Below are 11,083 nucleotides of genomic sequence, written 5' to 3' on the forward strand. Positions count from 1 at the left end.
TTAAAAATCAATGACATTGTCGATGTATGTTTGGTTTGTTTGTTTGTTTGTGAATCGATAGCGAAACATATGAAGACAGAATAAAGAAGACAAGAAAAAATTACATGTAAGTTTACCTATTTAGTCCACAGGTGTGTGTGTGTGTGTAATTCAGGTGTATGTAATGTTTGTTTGTTTGGGTGATATGACTAAAAATCAAATCAAAATTTATTGATTACAAATCAATCAATCAATCAATAGTAATAATAGTTATTATTCGATAAAAGATTTGAATCGATTCAAATCAGAGAAAAAAAATCATGTAATACATTGAATAATCATAAAGTCAATATTTATAGGAAGAAGTAATGTAATGAAATGATGATTGATGAATGAATGAATGAATGTTGAAATAAAATGCATGATACTTGATGATGGATGATGGATATTGAAAATGTTGTTGTTGTTTTATTCAATTTTATCAAACGAAATTATTTCTGTTTTTGTTGTTGTTTTTCATGTGATTTTCTTGTTTTTTTTCTTTTGGCTAAAAATTCTCAATTCTGTTCTGGATTTTCAAATGAAATGAATGATATCAATGAAATAAATAGGTGTTTTTTAAATTAAAAAAAACATTTTTTTTACATTAATTTTCAGGTGTGTATTGTGTGTGTGGGCGTATTGTATGACAGTTGAAGAAAGATAAATAGAGCGCATGTGAGAGAAAATTTATCAAATTTATAGGTGGGATCCAAATTGATGATTAATTATTGGGTGATGATGATGATGATAAAGATGAAAAAACTGTTTGTCGCTGTCGTCGTCGTCGTTCAATCATATTGTCAATCATATTTTGTGACTTGCGAAAGACTTTTGCTGTTGTTGTAAATCTGTTTTCGAGTAAAAATTCGTTAAAAAAAACTAATCAAACAAAAAAAAATTTGACATTTCAAAGTTTACCTTTGATTTTTTTCATCTTCTACTTCTTTGCACAATTTAAAATCGATTAGAATGATGACATTTAAACAATGAATGTTTTGATTTCATCATCGGTTGATTAGGATTTGGAAAATTTTGTTTACTTTTTGTTTTGTTTTGTTTTGAATGAATGATATTGCAAAATTGAAAATTGAAAAAGTTTGTTTTCGGTTTGCACGTGTTACACGTGTGTGTGTGTTTGATGACGACTAAAAAACACGACCGGTTTTGTATTGAAAAAATTCGACTGTGGATTCTGTTTGATTCGTTATGTATGGATAAATCAATTTAAAGCTGAAAATATCTGTTGGTTGTTTTTGGGAAATGAAAGAAAAAAAGTTATTAAAATTTTGATATTTTTGAAAGAAGAAAACAGCAATAATTTACCCTTTTACCTTTGTTTCACCATGTAAATGATGATGTAAATGATGATCAATTGGACCAAGCATTTGAGGTAATTGTGGTGGTATAACACTTTGCATTTTATGTTCTTTTTTCCATTTCATTCTACGATTTTGAAACCAAATTTTTATCTGTCGTTCACTTAGACAAAGTGAATGTGCAATTTCAATACGACGTCTACGTGTTAAATAACGATTAAAATGAAATTCTTTTTCCAATTCCAATGTTTGATATCTTGTATATGATGTACGTTGTCGTTTTGTTTCGCCCATTGAATTCACTCCATCTGGTTTGAAATAAAGGAAGAAAAAGAAAAAATTACAAGAGACAAACAGTGAAGAATAACAAATTTTGATTTGAAAAAAATGTGATGGCAAAAAATCATTTTGGAATTATCATTCAGTAAATAACAACAACAACAACAATAACAATCATACTTATATAAAAACAATCAAAATCAAATCAAAAAATGTTCAGTTAGTTTTCTGATTCAATCATTTTATTATCTTTTCTGTTGTTCTGTTTGTAAAAAAATGAGAAAATTATTTTCCAATTTAATTTCCATTAACACATGTCTTTATAAACACATTCATTTCACCACCTGATGCTATTTGAATTTGACAAAATGTTTTTCCCTTTGAGAAGTGAAAGAAAATCTAATGTTTTTTTTTATTTCAAATTCATTTTTGGATGATACATTATTACATTATCATTTAGTAAATTTACTTTATGTTTTGTAATTCTGTTTCATTTGGTTTCTGGTTTTTTGATTTTTCTCTTGGTTGAAATGAATGAAAGCTAAAAGAGAATAAAGTTGATTGTTTGGTTTGAGTTGGTTTGAGTTTATTTGGGAAACTAAAACATTTTAGCTGAAATGAAATGAAATGAAATTAGAAATGTTGACGACAGTCGTTTACCCACAGAAAATTAACGAAGAAGAAAAAGTCAACAATGAAATACAATAATGGAAGATCAGAGAAAAACAAAACGGAGAAAAAGAAAAATTCTTGAAAAATTGACAGCTCAAATTTCAAATGCAAAAAACCAGAAGAATCGTATGAATTCTCGCTTATTTAGTAAAAGATTTTCCAAAAACATTTTAAAAACGGATGATCCACAAAAAGGATGATCCAAAATCAAAATCAATAAACTTAATTTTTTTTCCTTTAAGATTTGACTAGTGTTAATTATCATTATTATTATTATGATAACTGGCATCAAACCCAGAAATCCAAACCTTTGTAAAACTCTTAAGAAGTTTTTCTCTCTCTCCTATCCAATATTCTCGGTATATTATGAAAATCAAACAAACAAGAAGTTCATCATCATCAATGGCACAATATTTTTCATTATTCATCTTCTTCAAAATAGATATATTCAGTTTTCAGTTTTCAGTTTTCAATATTCAAGTTTTCTTTCTTCACTGCCTGTTTTTTTTTGCCTGAGATGCATCCTTCTTTTTTATTTCATTTCATTTCAATTCACAAAGCATCATCATCAAGCAGCAAACAAGGGAAAGTATGTAAAGCAAGAAGAAGTGAATGAAAAGAAAAAAAATTACGATGAATGAAAAAACTGTCAAACTGCCAATCAAAATGAATTTCTTCTTAGATATTTTTTTTTCTTAGTCTTTTTGGCTTTTTTTTCGCATCACTTTTTTTCCTTTGTTCATGCATTCATTCACTAAACTGCATCCAAAATGCATTACAGTAAAAAGATTATAGAGAAAGAGTGAGAATCAAATCAAGAGCAAAGCAAAAAACAAAAATATCCAAAAATATAAAAATAGTCAATGAGATTTTTGCAATTTTCCATAGTGCATTCTTTTCTTCTTCTTGGTTTTTGCATCAACGAATGAGGATGATATGGATGATGTTTTTTTTTTTGCACGAGATTTTTTCCCGTTCGTTCGTTTTCGGTTTTTTGTTTAGTGAAATTGAATCAAGAGAGCGAGAGAATGAAACAATCAAAACATGTCAAAAGAATGAAAAAACAAAGTAAAAAAAACAGAGTGAAAAAAAGTATCGATTGACAAGTCTGAATTTCTGAGAATATTTCTTTTCATCATATTCATTATGATGTTTTTTTGTTTTTTCGATGATGATGAAAAAACTAAAGAGATTTGGGATCAATGTTTTGGCTGTTTTTTACTGTTTATTTACTACACACATACCAGAATATTCAAATTTCACAGGGATTGATTTATGCAATGAAAACAAAATGAGAAGAAAGAAATTGTAAACAAAAAAACTTTCTTCTTTTCTTTAAATTCTGGATTATTCAGATTTTTCGGGAATTCTTCTTCTTGTTGTTTCAAATAAAACAATAAGTCAATAAATTGATGACAGGCACTGTATCAAATAATAATAAGTAATAAATCTTTCTCACTTTTTCTCATTTTGATCCGACATTGTTTTTATTATTGCAAAGAAAATCCAAAAATAACATAAACAATTTTGGTTTGTTTTGATTTGTTGAATGTAATTTTATATCTAAATAATAAAAATCATCAATTAAAAGCCATTAATAATGGAAAATGGTTTGTTTCATTCTCTGTTTGTTTTTACAATAACGAAAAGCAATTTGCAAATGATTTTCATTTTCTCCATTGATTAATTCAACTAAATTTCACCTTGTAATCGAATAATGATGATTATGAATATGGTGACATTATTTTTTGTTTATGGATCATCACCACCAACACCATCAACAACAAGAATTTTGATGAATATCAAAATGATGAAAGTGAATGAAAACAAACAAACATATACATGTCGAACCATATGAAAAAGGTGTCATCTCTTTCTTTCTCTCGCTGTCTATTTCATAATTAAAATTAATAGTTTTCTTTTTCGTCTTTGGTTTCATTGTTTTGGATCATTTTTTTCCCTCAAACACTCTCACTTCATATGAAATATATTCACACCGGTGTGCAAATCAGGAAAAAAAATGTCAGGAATAAAAGTAAATCTAGATGGTTTTTCGTTTTCTGTATTTGACATGTTTACGTCTTTGGATGATAAAACTAAACAACAAACAAACAAACAAAAAACTATCACATGTTTCTTCTTGGTTATTACAAATTTTTTTTGATATGTCATAACAGCAACATAACAAGAGAAAATACAGTTTTTCACGAAAAACACCTTTGTAAAAAGTAAAAACAAGGTATTGTTTGTGTGTGTGCGGTTATTTGACCACCATATTAGAAATGTGAATAATGTTTTTCTTCTTCTTCTGCTGATATATCCACCAGGTATATCATTGAGATTAATGATCTTTTTGGCTGGTTGTTGTTTTTGGACACTGTAGAAAATGTGTCATATTAATAAATGATTTTTCTGTCGCAATTTTCTTTTTTCTTTCAACTATCATTATTTATTTTTCTATTTGGAAACACTATGGATATTTTGATGGTTCCAAAAAAATTTTGGTCAATATTATCAATTGATTGGACATCTTTTTTTTGCTTGCTTATGGATCAAGCAATGGTTAAATAAATCAAACAAAAAACATGGTCAGTCGGAAAGAAAATCTTTTTGGTTATTCTTACATGGTTATTTTGGTTATTCTTTTGGGTTATTTTTGACAAACGAAAAGAAAACCATATGTAAAATTTAATCATTGATCATCATCATTGGGTTTATTTTTAAAGTGTTTTGGCAAATGTAAATGAATGAATGAAACACGCACACACACACACAAGGGTGCAATAAAATCATTTTTTTTTAAATATTCATTCATTCAGCGATGACAACCACTGAAAATGCATTAGGATTTTTCTGGTCTTTTCATTTGGAAAAAATGTCGCAATATTTTTCTGCCTGAATCTATGTGTGTGATACAGGAAGAAAATCATTGTACGCTATGGTGTTTACCTGATTTACACCGAATGAAATGAAATGAAAGAAGAGATAGATATTTGCTCATCTGCTCTGGTTGTTGTGACAAGCAAGCAAGCAAGCAAGAAAAAAAGATCATTAATATCCCGAATTTTGAACACAATAAACCCGAAACGAAGACGAGAAAAAATTGACAATTGTAACCAATGGAAGAAAGAAAGAAAGAAAAATCATTAGCATGATACAATTTTCTCTCGGTGTTTTGTTTGTATGTGATACATACAAAAAACATTGTAGTTTTGTTGTTGATAATCATGATTTTTCTGGTGTAACAAATAATTATAACTGTTCAACCAACAACAACAACAAGAAAACCAAAAACAAAATTCATATTTTTTTCCGCTTTTCTTTCAATTTATTCAATTCAAAGATGGAAAATCCATTCTTCATTTTTTTCCAAAAAAATGAAAAAATCCATCTTCAGTACAAAAAAAGGTAGAAAAAAATCATTATCAACATGACCTTTGGTGTTTGGTGTGTGAATTTTACACACACATTTTACATATTTTTTTTCGTTTCTTTTCTTCCTTTTTACACCCAACAATAACAATAATGATGAAAATGATATTGGTGTGGGGCTTGTATAAGTATGTTCCAAACAAGTGAACAAAAAATGTATTATTATTATGGATGATTATCATCATCAGGATGATGATCATCATTCATAATCATCTATAGTCATTTTGTTGTTGGTAGTTTCAAGAAAACCATATTTTCTTACATTATATATTTGGTGTTTTTCAAATTTTTCCTTCGTTTATTTGATATTTTGGATCCAAGATTCACACACACACACACACACAAACAATTATTTTAGCCGTTTGATTCGTTAGCTATTTGAATCAAGTGAAAAATTTTTGGTTATTTGCAAAATTCTTAAAGATTTCCGTATTTAACCACGATATCAAATCAGTGAATCAATCGATTTGATAAGTAGTGATCAGTTGAAAAATTGAATTCAAGAAAAATTCATTTTTTTCTCCACTTGTTTTTCTCGGTTGTTTGTAATTCATTTTTTTGCTTCGTTTTGTTTCGGTGCAACAATGATAACAAACAAACAAACAAACAATCAAAATTCTCAACCATCCATGCAATTGAATGAAAGAATTATTATCATTATCATTCATAGACAACAGAAAACAAAATGATCATCTTCATCATCATGTTTGAACAAAATAAAGAAGAAGATTTTGTAAAAAAAAGAATCTTATTTGGTTTCTGCAAAGTCAACCAACCGACCATCAAAAAGCATCAAAGAAAACAACAACAAAAACAGGTATGTCAAGTTTTTTTTTCCTTATTCCTTTTTTTGGTTGATGATCATATGCTTCAAGAATGATCAAATGTGTGTGTGTGCATATACAGAAAAAGAAACACAATCTTACAAAATATATATTTTGTTGTTACTTGAAAATGCAATGATTATATGATGATATAATAGCAATAATAAACATCATTTTAAAAGTCATTTTCACTAACTAACTAACTAACTAAATGATTTCTACTGAAAATTGAATTGAATTGAATTGAATTGTATGTAATCACTATTCAGTGCAAGTGAGAGAATGTTCTTCTACTACTGCTGTTGCTGTTTTGATGTAAATTTTTTTTCTTTTTTTAAATATTCATCATGTTTGTAATTAAGATTAGCATTGAATTTGAATGTTTTTTTTCCTTCTTCTGGACATTTTCCCAAACACACCGACAATGTTTATATAGACCAAAAACATTGATTGTCAACACCATAGTTAAATGAGTGTTTTAATGAATGATTTGATAGATAAGCTTTATTTTCATTTTATTTCCTTTCCTTTTCTTCTTCCAATAATAATTTAACTTACTTTGACCAACATGTACTTTTCTCATCCATGGATAAATATGTGGTGGATTACCACCACCACTGTTATTATTATTTTGTGAATTAAATTTACTATTATTATGATGACTGTTTGTTTGACCATTACCGGTTGTTGTTGTTGAGCTACTGGAATTTTGATTAGAATGATTAACACGTGTTAATGATTGATTATTATTATTATTATTATTATTATGTGTTGATTGTAATGTTGATGGTATATTTAATGATGATGATGATGCTGATGATGATGATGGTGGTTGTTGTTGTTGTTGTGTAGATGGCGGTTCCGGTGATTGACCAGCACCACCACTTGATGTACTGAGATCTTGTGGTGATTGTGATGGATCACCAATACCAAATTTACAGCTTGATTGTGGTGATGTATTTGTTGATTGCCTCGTTGCGGCAACAACTGCCGCTTGTTGCTGTAATTGTGATAATTGTGATTGCATTAATTGTTGTTGTTGGCTATTTGTTTGTTGATGATGTGGATGTTGTTGATGATGTTGTGGATGACTATTGACCAAACGATTATTTGTTACACCTGGTTGTTGGCCACCAACTAGTGCTTGTTGTTGTGAACATACAGCGGCTGCTGCTGCTGCCGCTGTATTATAAATGTCTCGATGATGTGTTGCTGATAATGGATGCGATGTTTGATGTGAATTATGATGCTGTTGTTGATGATGATGATCTTGAACACCGGGACCTCCAGGTCCTTGTCCACCACCACCACCATTTTGTTGTAAATAAGCTGTATATGGTGATGATGTTGGTGATTGACCAACAGCAGCGGCTGCTGCCGCAACTGCTGCTGATGCAGCAGCCGCTGATGGATTCGATGACCAACTATTATAAACTTGTTGTGAATAATAATCAGCAGCTACAGCCGCTGCAGCTGTACCATTATCTCCACGGCTCGGCCCATAGCACGAGCTTAATGAATTAACAAATTGATAAGAGCTCATTGAATCAAATACCGAATCGGTTATTATTGTTGTTTGTTTTGATATTTCGTTATTATTATTATTATTAATTTCACCGGTTATTATCGATCGGATATTATTATTATTATTATTATCTTCGTTGTTTATTATTGAATCAAATTCGTTATCATTAATATTGTTTACCTCATCTTCAGCATCTGTACCGGTAAAATAATTTTCTACTACGGCATTATTCCAAGCAATTTTTGGTGAATAGATTTCAATCAATTTATTAAGTAACAACAAAACGATAACAACAACAAATCTCTCATCGAATCAATCAATCAATCGATCAATCGATTAATTTTTTTTATAGATCAAAAATACACGATCTACACACACAGTTTTTTCACCACTTATTGAACAACAATTGTTGAATTTTTGATAAGTTTCGAAGTTTCTTCTGATGATGCTGAAAACAAAAAAAAACTAGTTCAAGCCAATTTTCTTGTCAAAAGATTGAAAGATTGAAGTTTTGAGAAGAAATATTCAGCGTTGGTCGAAAAATCCGTTTTTATTTTTTTTGCACCGAAAGAAAGAGATACACAGTTTTTTACGTTGAAAAGGGTGTCGTCACATCACATCACAAATGATATGACCGATATCGATCGATAAATCAACCGATCGATCGATGATCTCAATAATTTGTTTTTTTACTGATAATTTTTTTCCCGGGAAAAATTCTTACTTTTTTTCTGGAAAATTTCCCGAAAATTATTTATTTTTCGCATCCAAAAAATACCTCGTGTTTTTTCTTCAAGATTCTGCGTCGAAATAGAATTGAGACTAGAAACTGTTGGAACGATCACACAGAGACACACACACACAGACAAAAAACACTGAAGACAAAAACACTACACCAGAAGTGGAGCCAGCAATAAAAATTTGGCGCCAATATTTTTTTTCAAAGAAAAATTTTCAAATTTTTTTTTCGCCGGGTTTTTTACATCCACTTACAAAAGATTGATTGACTGTTGTTGTTTGTTTAATTGAATTCAATTAATCAATTGATGCGGCGGATGATGAATTGAATTGAGGAAAATGAAATTAATTTATTTTTCGAATGATGATCCTGATGATGTTGTTGACGATGATGTGTTGATTTAAATTATGATGGTCATTGGATGCTGCAGAGAAATTTTTTTGTTTGAAAAAAAATTGACAAAGTCGAAATTTCGATTTTGAAGTTTGTTTTTTTTTCTAAGTCAAAGTCGATCAAGAATTTATAACAAGAATTTTTTATTTCGGAAATTCTTTCACAATGTTGATGATGATGATCTAGTCATGACCATTGTCAAAACAAAAATGTTGATATTTGGTTTTTGGTTATCGTTTGATATACTTGACTATTTTTCTAATTTTCTAGGTTTGAATTCGATAAATTCTTTCTAAACGAACGAAAAAAAATCATAATAAAAATCTTCTTGGTTGTTTGGGTTTTCGAAAAAATTTCTTCTTGGTTGATATCCGTAAAAAAATGAAGATTGTTTCGGTAGTAGTATGTCGTCGAATTGTGAAATGAAAGAATGAAATTTTTGACTGTCTGTTTCATTCATTTGATGTTGAATGAATGAAATGAAAACAGAAATGTAAAAAAAGGCGCGCGAGATTCTGTTGTTCAACACAATTTCATTGGATTCAAAATATTTGGTGTATGGCGTGTTTTTATCGCGCCTAGTAGTCTATAAATGAATTTGTTTTTGGATGTCGGCTTCTATTATTATTTTCTTTTTTCTGTCTTTTTTTCAGTTTGTTTCAAATTCTTCTCTTTTTTCTTCTTGAAATTCAAAATTCACCGCTTGAATAATATTTCTCTTGATGTTGATGATGGTGATGATGATGATGATGAAGAGAAATCGAGATAGTGGCGTCTGGATTTGTTGTTATCATTACGATGGTTAAATGGATGGTAGAAGTAGTAGTGGTGTGTGTGTGGATCAACCATTGGAACTACGTAACTTTTTTTTTACAACCAAGGGATACAAATCATAATCATGATTATCAAGAGAAAAATAGTGAGAGAGGAATGTATCAGAAACATCATCCAATTGGTTTAAAAATTTGATACGCGTGCGTTGAACGCATCAATTTTACATCACTATTTTTTTGATCTGTTACACAATGTTTCGTTGTTGTTGTTGTTGTTTGATTTGAAAATGGGATAGGACAAAACAAACAAATTTTTTCTCACCATTCTGTTATACCACTATCATTGAATGAATTTGAATAGAAAAGAAAAATATAGGCGGTAAACATTTTTCTCACACACATTCTATTGTCGGAAATTGATGCGCATAGGATGATAGAATTTTTCAAATATTATTTATGGCAACAACAACAACAACAACAATAGTTGATCTTGGCGGTGGTGGTGGTGGCAGTATTCATCGTTGATGAATGATGATGGTGATGATGATGATGAATTTGATTCATTGGATTCGATACAACTACCACCACCAACAAAAATTAATAAATTATCTTTTTCTTCGAAAGTATATTCTCAATATTATTTTCGGTTTCAATGATGGAGATAGCAGTTTTTTGTTTTTTCTGTTGGAAATTCATCTGAAAACTTCATCATTATAGCTACCAACTTGACTACTACATCCAAACAAATAATGATGCCATTCCATTTACTGGATGTAGTCTGTTTGTTTGTTTTTTTCTGTTTTTGCAAATTCCAATTGATACTATCCCACTTCTTAACTCCCATCATCATGAATCATATATTTTCTGTAATATAGGACCGCCTTATTATCCAATAGTGAAGCATAAAGTGTAACAAAAAAAAAATCAATGCTAGTGGTATAGTTTTGAATTAGATGTGTGGATATAAGGACCGCCCATTTTTTATACTCATTTAATTACAAAATGTGTTTACGATGATTGGATATGAATACCACCAACAGAAAGCTACAGTGTAACAACAACAATCGCACAATTTTTTTTTGGATAACATTTTTGGATCCAGAAACATT

The 11,083-nt window shown here is 29.5% G+C and overlaps 1 protein-coding gene and 1 long non-coding RNA gene across 4 annotated transcripts; both read right to left on the reverse strand.

The window, feature by feature from the left end:
• Positions 1–471: 471 nt before the first annotated feature.
• LOC113796290 (uncharacterized) lies at positions 472–8,336 on the reverse strand. Of its 3 annotated transcripts, none has more exons than XM_075821614.1 (4): positions 7,102–8,336; positions 1,345–1,641; positions 940–1,261; positions 472–869 (listed from the first exon to the last, which is right to left on the reverse strand). In XM_075821614.1, the coding sequence occupies exons 1-3, from the start codon at positions 8,085–8,087 to the stop codon at positions 1,246–1,248; spliced, it is 1,299 nt and encodes a 432-aa protein (XP_075677729.1). In that variant the 5' UTR covers positions 8,088–8,336; the 3' UTR covers positions 472–869; positions 940–1,245. The 3 variants fall into 3 exon arrangements, with proteins under 3 accessions (XP_075677729.1, XP_027202351.2, XP_027202344.2); XM_027346550.2 differs by having other exon boundaries at positions 1,345–1,645; positions 7,103–8,335; XM_027346543.2 differs by having other exon boundaries at positions 474–869; positions 1,353–1,645; positions 7,103–8,334.
• Positions 8,337–9,079: 743 nt separating this feature from the next.
• On the reverse strand, positions 9,080–10,646 carry LOC142645433 (uncharacterized). Its single transcript, XR_012846561.1, has 2 exons — positions 10,297–10,646; positions 9,080–10,063 (listed from the first exon to the last, which is right to left on the reverse strand). It is a non-coding gene; the product is annotated as an uncharacterized LOC142645433 (long non-coding RNA).
• Positions 10,647–11,083: the final 437 nt, after the last annotated feature.

This window comes from Dermatophagoides pteronyssinus, unplaced genomic scaffold, assembly GCF_027571235.1.
Source record: "Dermatophagoides pteronyssinus isolate colony J.1.1.1.1 unplaced genomic scaffold, Derpt_VIB-CSIC_2022.12 sq0011, whole genome shotgun sequence".
NCBI lineage: Eukaryota > Metazoa > Arthropoda > Arachnida > Sarcoptiformes > Pyroglyphidae > Dermatophagoides > Dermatophagoides pteronyssinus.